This window comes from Gekko japonicus, unplaced genomic scaffold (genome assembly GCF_001447785.1).
Source record: "Gekko japonicus isolate JY-2015 unplaced genomic scaffold, Gekko_japonicus_V1.1 scaffold2762, whole genome shotgun sequence".
NCBI lineage: Eukaryota > Metazoa > Chordata > Lepidosauria > Squamata > Gekkonidae > Gekko > Gekko japonicus.
In genome coordinates this window covers 171,794-189,105 of record NW_015173220.1, presented here as the reverse complement: position 1 = coordinate 189,105, position 17,312 = coordinate 171,794, and the positions used below count along the sequence as shown (strand labels likewise).

Here is a 17,312-nt window from a genome sequence, read left to right as displayed (position 1 = left end):
TGTTACTGTCCATGGGGTTTTCTTGGCAAAAATATTGGGAGTGGGTTGCCAGCTACTGGACTCTTGCTCTTTTCTAGTACCGAACAGAGACCTTACGATCTAGGTTTGGTAACTATAATAAACCCCAGAGTGTTTGAGGTGTCACAAAACTATTCTTTTACAAATCGCGCGCATTCTGTTTTTGACGAGAGAGAGAATAAATCTATACAAATATACCTTCTTTCAGGATACGGCATCGCAAGCATCCATACATATCAATGCATATACCTTCCTTTCAAGGTACGGAACGATGGTGCCGTAGAGTGCAGAACCCGAGGTGGCCTTTTTAAAGGACACCGTGCGCACGCTGCTTTATGCTCCCCCGCTGCACGACGGCTTTAGCCGGCGCAGGCGCAGAACGAAAAACAAACGGGGGAATTGATTATTTCCCCGTTTCTCACCCCCGGCCCATCATGTCTGCTCTGTGCGATCCCTCGGGGGTGGTTGGTCCTCCAGGGTCCGCCCCCAGCCCGAAACCAGCAGCCGCCCCGCCGTCGCTCAGGTATTCCCGCCAACTGGGAACTGGGAACTGGGACCCACCCTCCAAGATTGGGTCTGGAGATGGTCCGCAGGCTGGAGCCTGTGGCTAGGAGCTCGGGTGATTGGGGTGGGGAGAGAAAGAACTAGACTTTATTGCTGTTGCTTTATTCCAGAAATGTGGGTTATTCATAACAATGTATTATATGTGTTGGAACATTTTTATGCCGCCTCTCCAGGAACTTGCCCGATTATTATTAATACATTTTATTTTGTATTAATCATTTCAGCTACGGATCCCTTCCCTAAGGAATATGTTTAATATTAACCATCGTTTGGATTGGCTTTTTGGTTCCTGTAGGATCCAGGTTTTTCTGGGTGGAAAGCAGGATAAAAGATGGAACAAAATGTTAATCCATGGGTGGGTAGATCGACAGATCTTGGAAGCTAAGCAGGGTCAGCCCTGGTTAGTGTTTGGATGGGAGACCTCCAAGGAATACCTGGGTCGTGATGGAGAGGCAGGCAATGGCAAACCACCTCTGAATGTCTCTTGCCTTGAAAACCTCACGGGGTCACCATAAGTCAGCTGTGGTTTGACGGCACTTTCCACCACCATCATGTATGGGGGCTTTGTGGACGAACATAAACCAAAGGGGTAGATCTCTGCCCCAAGGAGCTTGCAGTCTGAAAAGTAGAATACCAAATACCACACACAAATACAGGTGTGGTCCAACACATACAGGATGCTTTCACACATGCTAAATCAGTGATGGCGAACCTTTGAGAGACCGAGTGCCCAAACTGCGACCCAAAACCCACTTTTTTATCGCAAAGTGCCAACACAGCAATTTAACCTTTAGAAAAAACAACTCATACATTAACTTAAGATGACCCAAACAAAGTAAGGAAAGCAATCCCAAATGCTTTCATTTACTTAAAATTATTTGGCAGAGAATTCCACACTTTAATGACGGTCTAGGCCTGGCTGGGGCGATGGCATGCGTGCCCACAGAGAGGGCTCTGAGTGCCACCTCTGGCACCTGTGCCATAGGTTCGCCACCACTGTGCTAAATCATGCAATTTCAGTCCACTTCAGCAACCGTTTGTAAGTGGATTTTGTCATTTCACACAGTAAAATCCAGTTGCAAAATGCATTGAAAGTGGTTTGAGAGTGCGTTATTTAATGTGTGTGAAAGCACCCACAGTGAAGTGAGGTAGTAGAATTCTGATAAAATGGACTGTGCCACTTCAGGCAGCAGGTGGGAGATGTTAGTTTTTAAATGCTTATCCCATGTAAGTTTCAGTACAAGTGGGAATTCAAACCCTGGTCTCCCTGAACCTTCACACCATTGTATGAGGCTGGGGGGATGGATGGTGCTGGAGATGCCACAGGTTTGGAGTGGGGAATGGCTAGCAATGAGACTTCCTGACTCTTCGGTAGAGACGGGCAAGATCCAGACACAGGTGATGTGATACTATTGTTGTTTTGGTAGGTGGCAAATTTTGAGTTCTACAGAATGCTTTGTGTAGAGGTCAACACTGAACAATCCAAGACCTTCTTGTTTTGAAATCCATGAAATACCTATGAAGCTGTCTCAACATGCCATTTGCTGGAGGTTTTTCCCCTTCTCTTTCAGTGTCACAGGGTGATTCCTGCACAGGATAACATTGGCATTTAAGGATTTTCCCCTGTTGTTCTCTTATGACCAAGGAAGTTCAGGGTTGCTATGCAGAGGCAGGCAGTGGCAAAACACCTCATCTCTTGCCTTGAAAACCCTACAGGGTTGCCATGTCAGCTGCAACTTGACGGCACTTTCCACATATGTGGAAGCAGATTACTTTTTTAAAAATCATAATAAAGGGATATATTAAGGACAAGTTACCATTTACAGAGTTGATGTGCAAACTTTTGAGCTGCACAGAACTCATTTTTAGATGACATTTGTATTAAAAAAATGAAAATTGGAAAAGGACAAAAATATTTGTATGTGAGGACATGGCATTTAGTCCCATCTACAACTCCCCCCCACCCCCGGAGTTTTAAAATAATCATTGAGACCTGTAAATTAACAAAATTAGAACTGTGCATTGTACAACATGGCTCTGTGTAAGGCAAAGCACTCTACTTCCCTTGAAGGGTTAACATGATTATTGTGCAGACTAATCTCACTTGCAGGTGTTTGTGATTTGAGTCTCCCTGCAGCTAACAGCCTTCTGTGTTTCAAGGCCTCACTCAAGAATGTGGTAGATGGTTAATTGTTGGGAATCTGTGTCCCCTTAAAGCCTGCAACCAGAGGGGAGGGGGAAGTTAGGAGTGCAGGGACAGCCTCTGGAAAGTAAAGTTCCATCAAGAACAGTCCTTGATTGGGTTATTAGGATCAATGAGGTAGAGTGTACAATACCATACTAACTTTGTGCTCATGCTCTGCTTGGATGATTTTGTGTTTCATCATGGTGAATTACCTTATTTAGAGAAAGGCTATGGCTGGAATATTTATGCTGCAACAAGAAGTGTCATCTAATACTGGATATTTCATGTCTTAGATAGAAAGTTAGCTTTTCTTGATTTTATGCTTCTGGGCTATAGAAACTGTGCTGTCTAGCGATTATTCTTTTAAAACCTTGAATAAACCTTTATATATATTTTAAAAGGTCTGTTTTATTTGTGTGTGCTCTCCTCGTGAATCTACTGACTAGGTACTGCTCTGAAAAGGAGCAGTGACCCAGAGGGACCCCAGCTGGGGTTCTTGAAACTCAGGTTGTACAGGCATGCTTTGAGATTCTCTCTTTGGAAATCTAGGACAATAGCAATTACCCAAATTTAACCTAGTACTTAGATAGAACTCACAAGCCTCACAGAAAGTTGAGAACCAAAGGAAAAAGGATTCCTGCTTTAGCAGAGTTACACCACCACTCCAAGAACACTTTCAGGGGAAGAAGTGTGGCTCAGTGGATGAGCCTCTGCTTTGCATGCAGAAGGTCCCAGGTTCAGTTCCCAGCATCATCTATTGAAAGGACCAGGGAGTAGGCAATGAGGAAGACCTTAGCCCGAGACCCCAGAGAGCTGCTACTAGTCAGAGTAGACAGGATTTACTTTTACAGGGATGCTCTAGGCTGATCCTGCACTGAGCAGGAGGTTCGACTAGATGGCCTGTATGGCCCCTTCCAACTCTGTGATTCTATGATGGACCAAGGGTCTGATTCAGTATAAGGTAGCTTTGTGTGCCTGTGTGTGTGTTCCTGGGAGTAAGCTCCACTGACTAATATGGGACCTGTTTAGGCTTGCTCCCTTATTTTTGTAAGCGGTCCATAACTCAGTTAATTCTTAATCTGGCCTCATGGGGCACCTTGTGGAGTGACAACAGGGAAACCTCACTATGGAGTGACCTTTTCCTCTCAGGAAGAAGAGCTCATGCTCTGTCAACTCAAGACTGATGTTGTTTCCTTTTGCTTCCACAGTTCCCAAGAGCTGGCCCAGGAGATCAAAGCCTTCCTTAGTGGCGTGGACCCCGTACACGGCAACAAGCTGACCATCAAGGAGCATGCCCGGTGTGCCATTCTGCTGCTGCGCAGCCTCCCGCCTGCCCGCAGTGCCGTCCTGGATCACCTCCGGGGTGTCTTTGACGAGTACGTGTGCACCTACTTGCTGGAACTCGAAAACAGCGAAGGCAGGCCGGGTTGTGTCCGCTCCCAGGGTCCCAACCTGGACGACGTGGTCCAGGAGATCCAGGCCGTGCTGTCCGAGTTCATCCGCATGAACCCCAAGGCGTGGGCAGCCTTGGTCTCGGCCTGGTCCATCGACCTGATGGGGCAGCTGAGCAGCAAGTACGCCGGCCGCCACGGCGTGCCCCACGCCAGCAGCCTCAACGAGTTGCTGCAGCTGTGGATGTCTTGCAAGGCGACGCGGACGCTGATGGAGATCTACACGCAGTGCCTCTCCTCTATGATCAGCACCTGCCCGGATGCTTGCGTGGACGCCCTCCTGGACACGTCCGTCCAGCACTCGCCGCATTTCGACTGGGTGGTGGCCCACATCGGCTCATCTTTCCCGAACACGATCATCAATCGGGTGCTCTCCTGCGGCCTCAAGGACTTCTGCATGCACGGGACCGCCTCGGCCGACCTCCTTCTCTTCCCGAGTACCGCCGCTGCGGACAAGAGGGTTCCCAAGATCGCCTCCGTGGTGGGCATCCTGGGCCACTTGGCCTCGCGCCACTCGGAGAGCATCAAGCAGGAGCTGCTGAGGATGTTCCACGGGAGCCTGGGCCCCGCGCGGGACCAGCAGCAGAAGGCCACTGTGCCCTTCTTGCTCCAGCTGGCAGTCATGTCCCCCACCCTGCTGGGCACCATCTCGGCAGAACTCGTAGACTCCCTCAAGCCGGGCGTCCTCAACCAGCTCCATCAACACTTCGCATCGCTGCCTCGGGAGGACCTGGAGAACATGGTGAGCATCGTGGTCCACCTCATCTGCCAGACATCGGGCGGGGCCTACCGTACCCTCCAGTTCCTCATCAACACCGCCATGCCGGCTTCCGTCATCACCACCCCGGGCCTGGCCGTCCACGACAGCGTGCGAGAAGCCTGCGACCGCGTCATCCAGCTGCTGCTCCTCAACCTGCAAAAGCTGGTGTACAACCGAGGGTCGGCGAGCCTGGCGGAGGCTCCGCCCCGGGCCGTGCCTTTCCTGGACGAGCTGAAGGGCCATGTGCAAGAGCTCTGCGTGGAGACGCTGCGGCTGGAGAGGAAGCGTTTCCTGTGGCAGCACCAGCTGCTCGTCCTGCTCTCGGTCTACTGCATCCCGAGCTGCGGCAGCGAGGCCCTGTTCTACTTGCTGACTCTGGCCAAGAGCCAGGAGGAGCTGAGTCTAGCCACGCAACTCTATGCTGTGCTGAGCTCGTGCATGAGCAACCTTCTACCCACCACAGTCAAAAAGTGTGTATGCCAAATCCACGCCGGCAGCCTGTCTGAGCAGCAAATGGCTCAGCTGTTCCAGAATCTGGCGTTGATCATGCAGTGGGAGGACGAGGGTCCTGCCTCCATGGGCCACCAGCTGGGCCAGGCCATCTCGTCGTACCTCTACGACTTTGGCCAGCTCCTGCTACATGGCAACCCTGAGGTCGCCCAGGCAGCCTCCTTGATGCTCTCCGTTTGCCCCATGCCCAAAGCTATCCAGCCGGCCCACCTCCTGTTCCTCATCCGGTCCGCCGCGCACCATTTCTTCCTGGTGTTGTGCCACAAGTGCCCCACGGGCATCAGCTACGGGAGTCGCCTCCTCTGTTGCCTGAGCGGGGCCTCGCCCACGGGCAGCAAAGCCATCCTCCAGTACTTGGTGGAAGGAGCCTTGCATCCAGGCAATGCTGAGCTCTTTGGCGGAGCAGCCGAGCCACCTGCCGTCGGGAACAATGCCGGTTTGGAAGGCGCCAGGGTCTCCCTGCTGGACATCAACCGGCGCTTCATGGCTACCGTGAACTTCTCGGGCAGTGTGTGGTCAGTGTTCCACGCTGGGGTGATCGGGAGGGGTCTGAAACCGCCCCACACTCCGTATCAGCGGGAGCCGGAAGAGATCGCCCACAACATCCAGACCTTTCTAAGCTTGCTGCTACGGTGCTGCGGGGCAGGACGGTGCAGCTCCGAGCCCTCCCAGCGCCCAGTAGCGGCCGTCAGCCCCGAGGCGGCCAAAACGGTGGCCGTGGTCCTGGTGGAGAGCATCTGCCCCGACGTCACCAACAGCGAGCTGGCGTGGCCTCCCGAAGAGCACACCCGCAACACCGTGGAGCGGGACATCCAGATCGGGCGGTGCTTCCGCGACAACCCCCTGCTCTTCCAGCTTCTGAACTTGGTTGCGGCAGGGAGGCCGGCTTTGTGCTACTGCTCGGTCTTGCTCCGGGGCCTCATGGCGACACTCATGGCCCACTGGGAGGCCTCGCGGGAGAACGACACCGTCAGCTCCCCTTGGCACCTGCAGGCCTCCTGTGCCCTGGTGGCCTGCATGGGGGAAGGCCACCTCCTCCCCCCGGTTCTCAGCAACATGCACGAGATCTTTGACCAGCTGGCCCCCTTCGAGGTCCATCTCCTGCTCCTCAGCGTCTGGGACTACATGCGCGATAACAGCCCGCTGCCCCAGAAGTTCACCTTCGATGCCGGGACGGGGCTGTTCTTCCGGGACTTCTCTAGAGACAACGATGTCGGCAAATACCTCTGCGTTTTACACAGCGTCCTGCATAAGAACATTGACCGGCTGGGCCTGCTGTCTGGGCGATTTCAGACTTAGCCACTTCCTTAAGCCTCTGCCTTAGCTTGGCAGGCTGTTGTGTTTGGAGGGCTGGCAGGGGAAGCTTTCCAGTGTGTCTAAAACCCTGAATGAAGAGCTAGAGCAGAATTGTCCAGCTGGGGCATCAGATGGAGGGGTTGTTTTTTGGGGGGTGGGTGGGGGGGCAGTGCTGGCACTCGTTCCCCAAACCCAACAAATCTAGCATTGCTTGGAAAATTTCCCCAGACATCTGTCTGTAGTTTAGTTCGTAGGAGATGGCTTTTCCTTAAATAATAGCCAAGTAGGATGAATTTACATGAAGCCGTGTTCATGCTTTGGCTATAGTCAGACAGTGATGAATCAGGCCTGGTCTGTGTTGCTGTGTGCTGTATGATATGGGCATCCGCTGACACAGCTGCATCTACATAACCCGGTGTAATGTAAGCTGAAGCGTCTGAGGTTTTCCCCTTCCCTCCCAATTGGTTCAGGCCACAAAGCAAGGGACATCTGTTGTTTCTACTGACTGAACAGATTGCCTTGCTTTCAAATCCAGAACACAGCAGTTTGGCTGAGGATCTAAGAAAACCTATGAGGGTTGTGCAGAAATGTCTTTCCCAGTGTACAAAAGGGGTCTGTACGCATATGGAATATTGTGCTCAATCTACCTGCATTTTGAAAATAGAAATCCCCAGAAAAAAAGGTCTGTGCAGTTTCGTTGGAAAGAAAACGAGGTGATGTAATAACTGCTTATTTGCACTGCTCTGTGTCGGTGTGGGTATGTCCATTTCTTTCTAACTCTTTGTGAACGGATGTTTTGTTCTGCTGAACAGTTATGTGTGACTTGGGAAGTTTGCACATCTCCGGGTTATGCGTATCTCATTAAGGCAGCGCAGGCTACATCAGCTCTGAAAGGCCGGCCTTCTGCTGTAGTGAGAAGCTTCCTAACTGTTGTTGCCTCGCCTACTGTGGCTTGTTTTTCTGGGGCCAATTCCTTACTTAGACTAAAGATTTGCTATCTGGTCCTGCCCCAGAGGTGAGAGATTGGCAGGATAGTGGCTCCCACCTTGGTGCTTCTCAGAGCAGATCTGAGCAGATTGTCACCTCCCAGTGGCATTCTTGAACATGCCGGTGTTCTAATTTGGAATTACAGGAGTGGAATCAGTTTAGTGCTCCCCTCCCCCGAATGCTTGCACCCACAGCTGGGGGTTAGCAGTGGGGATCACACCTCAGGAGCCACCTGTCTTTGTCACTGGCTTGTCATTGCTGGTGTAGACAGCCCTGAGAAGCTGGCCCGTAGCTAACATGGGGCCCACGGGGCCCAGCCCCCTAGTGTTCCTTCTAGGCCCCCTCCCTCCCGGACTGCCCCTAAGGTGCTCCAACTTACCACCTGCACTATGTTTTCATTTAATTATCTGGCAGGCCCCCTCCTCCCAAATTCCCTAGATACGGGGCTGGCTCTTTGTGAGACGGATTCTGTTGAATTTGAGTCTAGATTTAAGTCCAGCAGCCCAACAAGATTTTTGGGCTGTGAGCTTCCAGGAGTCAGTCTGCGTACATCAGCTAAGCAAGATGGGCCACCTGACAATGGGAGCGTCGACTCTCGGAAGCTCGTGCCCTGAAGATCCTGTTGGGCTCTAAGGTAGCACTGGACTAAAATCTAGCCGTTCTACTGTGCACCAACGTGGCTGCCCTCTGACACTGATTCTGCTGAGTGTCCTTTAGCCCAGAAGGCCTCCGGGCCACTCCTGTTTTTCTTTCAGGGCTGGCCCAGGAACTCAAAATATTGCTCAGAGAAAGCAGCAAAGTATGCTCTGGCCCTGCGGGTCCTCAATCCCAAGTAGTCTGAGTGATGCTGGACAGTTTCCAGCACTTCTTCCTTTTTTACATCATTGAAGCCCAGCGTGGTTTGGGGGGGGGGAGAGTAGCTTGCTTTCTAAATTTCAGAAAATAAGAAAGAAGGAACCTTTGCATCCCGTGGGTCTCATTTACAAATAGAGGGCTGATTTCCAGTTGAAAGCTGGATGGAAAAAGGAGTGGGTGTTCAGTGTGATCCAGCACGTAATGTTCCTGACATTAGAAGGAAAAAAGATAAGCGGTACGCCTCTGTCGCCACGCTTGGCACAAGTGGAATGGGTTTTGCAGCATGAGCTTGTTCAGACGCAACATTCCGGTGACTTCTAGAGCCAACCTCCCTTTTCCAAATACTTGATGCACTTAATGGAGGGGAAATAATGGGTAACTTTATTATCATGGTGTTCACAAGAACATTGCAGGTGTTACTTTTATTACGTAATGACATTTTTATCCCACCTTCCATTATCTGGGAAGTTACAGCAATACAGGGAAGTTACAGTCTCTGGTAGTCAGAGTGTTAACAGCAACTGCTTACCTAGCTTGCTAGATAAGGGGCCTTCAGACCATATCCTGCCTTTGTTTGGGGGGGGGGCCGAAGAGGAGAAGAAAATCTATAGGAATAAATTACCTTTAGCTAATTATTTTAACACCTGTGTTCAGTCTTATGTGGGGGTAGTTTTTCCTCGTGCCCTGCACCATAGGTTTTGTCCCTCAATCTGTGCCATTCTTCTGCGCCTAATCCCTCCCCAGTGGTGCCAGGGGGAACTCTGCCCATTTTACTTGTGTTCTGTGGGAAACTAGAAGGTGGAATTGACAAAAGCCTTTCCTTGAAAACAGCTTTGGGGAAGATGTGATACAGTAGTAATGTTCCCTCTAAGCTGTGGAGTCCTGTGAGCAAAAATTCTACTTTGTGAGCTACTGGCATTAAAGTTGTGAGCGAGCGATTTGGCTACTGCATAAATTAGTTTGCCCTGGAGCCGTCCTTTTTGAGCTAAGACAAAAACATGAGCTGGAGGCTAAAAAATGGTGAGCTGGCTCACACTAACCCAGCTTAGAGGGAACACTGGTAGTAAGGATTCCCAGCCCCCCAAGAATAAACTGATGTGTCATTGTAAATGTAATGTTTTTGGTCTTTTCTGAGACCACTTATATGTAACCCTTGTAAGGGCAGCTATCTAGTAGTGTTCTGAGGTGATGTGTTTTATGCTGCCTCCTTGCCTTCCTTAGCATTTCCTATTTATTTCCGTTGCTACCAAAAGCCTTGAAATTCTTAGTTGGACCCAAAGAATAGGATGGTTTAGTTACATTTGGTAGAATGACAGAATGGTCAGTGTGTGGGGTGGCTATGAGGCAGAATGGTCAGTGTGTGGGGTAGCTATGAGGTAAAAAGGGATCTTTTATTCTCAGGCCCTCACAGAGGTCAAGAGAGGCCCGGGCTACTTCCATTTTTGAGGTGCCCCCCCCCCAGTAAATTAAAAAATGAAGAAATGCAAAAACAATGATACAAAATTAGTAGTATTATGTTTTAAATGCTTATATTTAATACAATAAGAAAAAGAATATTGTAAGACTTTGTAATAAATATTCCCATTTTTATTTAACAGGTGATTTAACATCAAAAGTGTACATTTGAGGCCCCCTGAGAATGAGGAAAAAGAAGAAGAGATTGTCTCAGAGTGGCTTACAAACTCCTTTCCCTTCCCCTCCCCACAACAGACACCCTGTGAGGTAGGTGGGGTTGAGAGAGCTCTTTCGAGAACTGCTCCTTTTCAAAAACAGCTCTTATCAGAACTACGGCAAGTGGAGGAGTGGAGAATCAAACCCGGTTCTCCCAGATTAGAGTCCGTACACTTAACCACTACACCAAAATGGCCCTGCTGCCCCCCCCTCTCAGAAGCACTGTTTACTCTAAACAAAACAGTTATTTTTTCTTAAACAAAGAGTTTATAACAGTATAACAGTTTCAGTAAAGTTCATAAGTGTAATGGTTTCAGATTGATACACTTTGGTGTAGTGGTTAAGTACGCGGACTCTAATCTGGGAGAACCGGGTTTGATTCCCCACTTCACTTGCAGCTGCGGGATGACCTTGGGCAAGCCATAGTTCTGTCAGAGCTGTTCTCTCAAGGACAGTTCTCTTAGAGCTCTCTCAGCCCCACCTACCTCACAGGGTGTTAGTTGTGGGGAGAGGAATGGAAAGGCATTTGTAAGCTGCTCTGAGACTCCAAGTGAAGGGTGGGGTATAAATCCAATCTCCTCCTCCTCCTCTTCTTTCTCTAAGGTTCCTTAAATAGACCTTTCTTACTTGCCACTTAGGCAAGTAACTTATACAAAGAACACAGATTTCTCTCTGACTCCACAGTCTTCACCCACTCTGAACTCTCTCTCCATACCAGTCAGTTCTGCCCCTAGGGTACAGCTACATACTTGAACATCCAGTCTCCTCTTTCGTACTCTAAAAGCCTACTTTTTAACCCACAGCAGCACAGATATAAAACCCCACGTGAAAACACAGAAATAAAACACACAAAATGTATTTAGATAGCAAAACATCACAATGATGAAGAGCAGATTCATGTAATGGTGGGAGCTTGGGTGGGATAGATCAGCACAGATAGGCCTACCTGGATAGTACAGTGGGGAAGAAGGTGGCCTTTGGTGTATATCTTATTTACAGGACAGGTCTATCAGTGGCTATTAGACATAGTGACTAAAGGGAACCTCACATTCAGAGGCAATAAACCTCTGAATGCCAGTGCTAGGAGATTACGTTGGCCTCTATGCTCTGTTGTTGGTCCTTCTCAGTAGCCAGTTGAGGCCACTTTGTGAGAGAGGATGTTGGACTAGATGGACCCGCAGGTCTGATCCAGGAGGGCTTTTCTTATGCTTTTCTTCACATAGTAGGCATTTCACACTGAGACTCAATACAGGGTGTATAATTTAAAACATTGCAATAATGTTATGGAGATGAACTTCAAAATTGGCAGACAGTGCAATAAACATTGTGATATAGCTAAAAGGAGCAAAGCCATGAGAACTGAATAAATTTCACAAACGTTAAACCACCTTTTTTGCTACTATAAAAACGGTCTTCTGAACAGGTCAGCTTTAAACATCCAGTGGTCTTTCTAAAGAATTTTTGGCAATGGAGCTTTTGGAAAGGGAATGGTATCACTCTGCAGGACTGATTGTCAAAAACACCCCTCTGTTTTCCAGAACAGGTCTATTGTGTAGTGGGTTGCCGCATGGACGGACGACAGACAACGACGTAGTGCATAGCACGCTTTATTAGTACACAACATGAACCAGGAACAAACGCTGGCAGGCCAACTATATACATACCTGGGGACACACCCCTGGTCACCATTGGTGGGTTTGAATCTCCCGCCATGGTTCCCATTGGTTCCCCAGTGGAGGGACTAGGAGCCTAGTCACTGCCCCCTGTTCAGGGGGTGGTGGCCTAGTCCCTATTGTTCTTCCAGAGCCAAGCTCTGGCTGTTCGCTGGCCCCCGGTGGTGGTCAGCATACACTACAAGGTCCCTCAGAAAGAAGGTGTCAGCAGTGTTGTGGGTCCCAAAGTAAAATTCAAAAAAACCAGAACAGAGTCCACAAATTTCTTAACCAAATGTCTTGTGAGGGTGAGCATTTGAGTTCATGATGAGTACACTTCATCAAGCGGGTGATGGAAAGTGCCATCAAGTCACATTCCACTCATGGCAACTCCAGGGTTTTCAAGAATATGGAGCAGAGGTCCATCAGTGGCTATTAGCCACAAGATATAGATAGGGACTCTTGGGCAAGTGTTGCTCTGTCTTCTTGGTGCTTGGGGGGGATCAACAGTGGGAGGGCTTCTAATGTCCTGGCCCCACTGGTGGACCTCCTGATGGCACTGGTATTTCTGGCCACTGTGTGACACAGAGTGTTGGACTGGATGGGCCTTTGGCCTGATCCAACATTGGCGTCTCTTATGTTCTTAAGGCAAAAGATGTTCAGAGGTGGTTTGCCGTTGCCTGCCTCTGTATTGCAACCCTGGACATCCCCAGTGTTCTTACATCCAAGTACTAACCAGGGCTGGTCCTGCTTAGCTTCTGAGATCTGGTCAGGTGGGGCTAGCCTGGACCATCCTAGATGTTACTTCAATTTTGTAAGAAAAGTTTTAGAAAGGAAAATTCTTCTGCACCTGACAGTGAGATGTGGTCATGCTACTTCAGATCTTGCTGGCTTCGAGTTACACCCAGTCTTTTTAGGCAAAAGGCCATAAACCCATTAAATTCCATAGGCATTAACTACTTCCAACAATTGCCCCTAATTAATCTTTTAAACCAGCGAGACTCAAAAAAATCCCTTTTCGGGAGAGAGACCACAGAAAACCCTTGGCCATCTCCGCCTTAACAGCGGAAATTAATTTAAGATGTTGCGTCTTCCCCACCCCGGAGGTCTCAGGCCCCGCCCTCCTTCCCGGGCCCCGCCCTCTCCGCGCTGCTCAAGGCGAAGGAAAGCCCGCTCATGAATAAATAAGCAGCCCAGCGGGTTGCGTCTCGCCACGCGATTGGAGGAATGGGACAGGCGGGGCCAAAGTGGAGGAGCCAATGAAATCACCGCGCTCTGGGCGGGGAGGCGCCGACCCAGATCCAAGATGGCGGCAGCGGGAGGGCGGTGAGTGCGGGGCCCGCCTGGGAGAGTCCCCAACGCCGGGTGGTGGGCAGGAAGCACCGGGAGCATCTCCTTGTCCTGGATCACGGACGTCCTTCTATTTCAGTCCAGCCCGTCCCTAAGCCTTGCGGCGCCCCGCGGGAGACTCGGCGGATCCCCTCAGCCCCACATGGCCTCCACCAGCAAGATCCCCTGTTTGGACTGGCCCGCAGCCTCTCCTGCCCAACCTGACATCCCATCCCCACCCCCTCGCCACGTGTTCCCTTCTGTCTCCCTGGAGCTGCTGGTGCTTCTCCCAAGGTTCACAAGCCACCCAGCCAGCAGGCGCGCTTGTTTCTCTTCGCTTCCCCAAAGCCTGCAGTTGCTGGTTCCTTCCCGGCTCTCTCTCTTCCCACCCCCGGGCTTAAGGCCCTCGCTGCCCCGGGTGTTCCCTCTGGTTTCCCAGGCTCCTTTCTTGAGTTCCCGGACCCCTTCGCACCTTTCTTTCTCAGCTGCTTGATTCCCTTCGCTTCCGTTTGCTTGTTCAGAGTGTTCGTTTCCCTCCCCTACGCGCCAAGTCCTAAAAATCTTGTTGACTGCAGAATAAATTTGCTGTCTTACTCTCGTTCATCTCTGCAATGACTGTACTTGCTGCTGGGAATCCGAGGTTGAGAGGCTTGCCGTATACTACTCAGAGTAGATGCCTGATACAGTTGGGATTTAGAGCCCAGGCTTTTGCCTACCGCTTTGTCTGGCGGATTGTTTTTTTTCCCATTAAATTTTCATTACATTTTTTGTTTGCATTCACAAGGGCTGGGTTCTCTCAGTGGCAGTTGAGATCCGGACAGACTGTGTGTCAGCTGCTGTTGGTGCTGTCTTTTGAAGCACGGTCGTTCATTGGCGTGGACCTACAGGTTTCTGTTGTTAAAATTCCCCTGCCCAGTGTTCTCCTTCCCCTGCCCAGTGTTGGGCCTCACCCATCCCTGGGAAGAGAGTTCACCACTGAGAAAGCCGAGGGGAGACAGTGCCGGGCAAAGAACAATGCCTGAGGTAAGGACGCCATCCGCTATGGCATCCTCAAATGTCAGGATCCCCACTGCCACATGCTGGTGGCCATCTTCAACACCTACAAGTGCTTCGTCCACATACCCTCCACCTGGAAAAAGGCCGTGATGGTACTGGCCTACAAGAAAGGCAAACCCCAGCAACTGGAGGCCCATCTCGCTGTATGGAACCATCTACAAGATGTACGCCAGCTGCATCTCCGGCTGGGCAGTGACGGGAGATGCCGTCAGCACCCAGCAGAAAGGCTTCCTGTCCTGTGAGGTATGCTACGAGAACAACTTCGTTCTGCAGAGTGTGCTTGACACCTCCCACCGCTCCAGGAGCCAATGTGCGCTGGCCTGGTTGGACCTCTCCAATGCCTTTGGGCTCATCCCGCACAGCCAGATCTTTGCTACACTGGCTGAGATGGGCATGCTGGAAGACCTGCTGGGCTGGTGAGGGAAATCTATGCCTCTGCACCACCACCATCAGGGCTGCGGAGGGGGAAACCCCGGAGATCTCTGTCTGCAGCAGGGTGAAGCAGGGCTGCCCACTGAGCCCCATCATCCTTAACCCGGCAAAGGAACCCCTCCTCTGCTATATCTCCAATGGCTGAGGTGGGTTCAAGCTCCGCGACCAAAAGGTGTCCTGGCCTACGCAGATGACCCTGGTGCTGGTCGCAGAGAACCCCAGGGAGCTGCAGCAGATGCCGCCTGGATAGGACTACAATTCAACAACAGTAAGTGCGCCTCCCTCGACATCGAAGGGAGCCCGAATGACCAGGTACTGCCCTCTGTCTTCTCCATCCAGGACCAGCCCACACCCCATCTGGCCAACGGAGAGACCTGCAGGCACATGGGAACCCCCACCGGCTTCAGGGCCACGCAGACTCCAGAGGCCACCATCAAGACCATCGTATCCGACCCAGGGAAGATCAACGCTTCACTGTTGGCTCCCTGGCAGAAGACTGATGCGCTCAAACGCCCACACAGTGTGTGTTCCCCATCACCGGGTGGAACTAGAACACCAACGATGGGGGACCTCTGCGACACCATCATGGTCACCCCACACCTTCCGCCTGCTCACTTGCCCTGACCCCTCTGTGAAGGCCATCACAGATGGCATCCTTTGCACCGTAGCCTGGAAGTGACTGGGAAGGTACCTCACCACCTACCTGAGCAGCTCCCTGGAGTGTGAGTTTGGCTGGGACATGGGGGACTTTGCCTCCCTCTGGACGTGTGCCAGGAATGCAACTCAGTGCCTCAAGAAGCAGATCGGCTGCCAGTGGACCTGGGACAAGGAGTCTGGCAGTTTCACCATGGCCCTTTGTCGCGGCAACCCCCAACTATCCCTCATCCAAGCCAGACAGAGGTGGTCCCTAGACCAGCTTCTCAAGGACGTGACCCGGGAGAAGTGCGTTGCAGAGCTTCGATGGAAACCAGACCAGGGCAAGGTATTTGAGGTCACCTCTCAGTCGGACGCCAGCAACCACTTCCTGTCCTGCAGTGACATCACACGCTTCAGCGACAGGCGCTTCATCCATCGGGCCCGCCTGAATGTTGCCCCCCTCAACGGAGCAGTTAAGTTTGTGAACTGTGACAAGCACTGCCGGCATTGCGGCCACCCCAATGAGAGACTGCTCCACGTCATCTGCGGCTGCCTTCCCTGTTCCACCACCTGGAAGTTCTGGCACGATGCAGTCAGGCAGCACCTGGCCAAAGCCATCCCTGCCTCCAAGGGCACCGTCGTTCTGAACAGAATGGTGCCAGGGATCGGAAGCCAGCTGCAGGCAGACATTGTGCTCCACAACAAGAAGAGGATCGTCCTGTTGGACATCTCCATTCCCCTTTGAAAACAGGAAAGCTGCCATGGAAGAGGTTAGGGAGAGGAAGCACCAGAAATCTGTTCCCTTGGCGGAGACGGTCAGGCAGCAGGGCTACGAAGTCTCGGTCCGCGCCCTGCTGGAAGGAGCCCTGGGTGGCTGGGTGCCCTTTAGCACTCGTTCACTGGAGCCCTCCAGGAAGTGATGCAACTTGCTCCTTGCTCCCCCTCCCATCTAGTTACTAAACGGAGCACAGGTTTTTTCACTTAGCCAATTAACACATTCTGGAATCCGGCCTTGAGAGAGATACAGATAGGAAGTAAAATTTCCCTTGGCTGGAGGGGAGGTTGACTTTGGACACTACACCCCTCCTGCCTAACTCTTGGAGCCTTCAAGGTAACTGGAGAAAAAATCCAGGGCGAGTCCAGGATGAATGTTTAGGATCATGCAAGGGGGTTGACTGAGGAACACTTGATACCTTAGTAGGTTCTGCTTCTTTTTTAGTCTGGGTCAAGCTCAGTGTCAACCTCTCTTGGGTTAGGGTTCCTGAACAGGCACTGACTCAGCACTTTCTGATCTTCACTGGCAGTTACAGAAACACACACATCTCTTATCTGGCTCACGTGTCCTCATAGCACACGGCTCTTCATGAACTCCGACTGTTAATATTGCTGGGTATTGTCCAACCAAACAAAACCGATATTAAAAAATTATGGAATTTATACATGATGGCTAAAAATCACTGATAATTTAGAAGATGTATCTTCTCAAGAAACTTTACCCAATTCTATTTCAATATGGTTTCCAATATTGGAATATTTAACCCATCAAGAAGAGATACCAATTATAATAGATGATTTGAATCTTTGGTAATCAGGAAGACTAAATGAAGCATTACATATTTTACCACTAGGTAATCATATTACTGTAAGATCTTGTTACACTGCATACATATTATCTTGTTTAGTTGCTGGTTATTATATTTTATTGCAATAAAAATATATTTCAAAAAATATTGCTGGGTGCTGGAGGAATTCTTGATTTACCTGCAGCTAATCCCAGCCTCCCGTCACTCATCAACTCATACCAGCACTGGTCAAGCCCTGCATATCATAATGCTGTGGAGCTGAACCAAGCAAAAATAAAAGCTCCCGTTTTTCTCACCGTGAGCTACAGAGCCAGGACAAGCATTCCA

The 17,312-nt window shown here is 50.6% G+C and overlaps 1 protein-coding gene across 1 annotated transcript; it reads left to right on the top strand.

The window, feature by feature from the left end:
• Window positions 1-408: 408 nt before the first annotated feature.
• Window positions 409-6,787, top strand: INTS5 (integrator complex subunit 5). The gene is made up of 2 exons (XM_015422709.1): window positions 409-541; window positions 3,976-6,787. Exons 1-2 carry the CDS (start codon window positions 453-455, stop codon window positions 6,785-6,787), a joined length of 2,901 nt encoding a protein of 966 aa, XP_015278195.1. The 5' UTR covers window positions 409-452.
• The last annotated feature ends 10,525 nt before the right edge of the window (window positions 6,788-17,312 follow it).

Coding starts and splice junctions, on each gene's coding strand:
- INTS5 (XM_015422709.1), top strand. CDS start 453: ATGTCTGCTCTGTGCGATCCCTCGGGGGTGGTTGGTCCTCCAGGGTCC. Junction 542..3,975: donor GCCGCCCCGCCGTCGCTCAG/GTATTCCCGCCA, acceptor TTGCTTCCACAG/TTCCCAAGAGCTGGCCCAGG.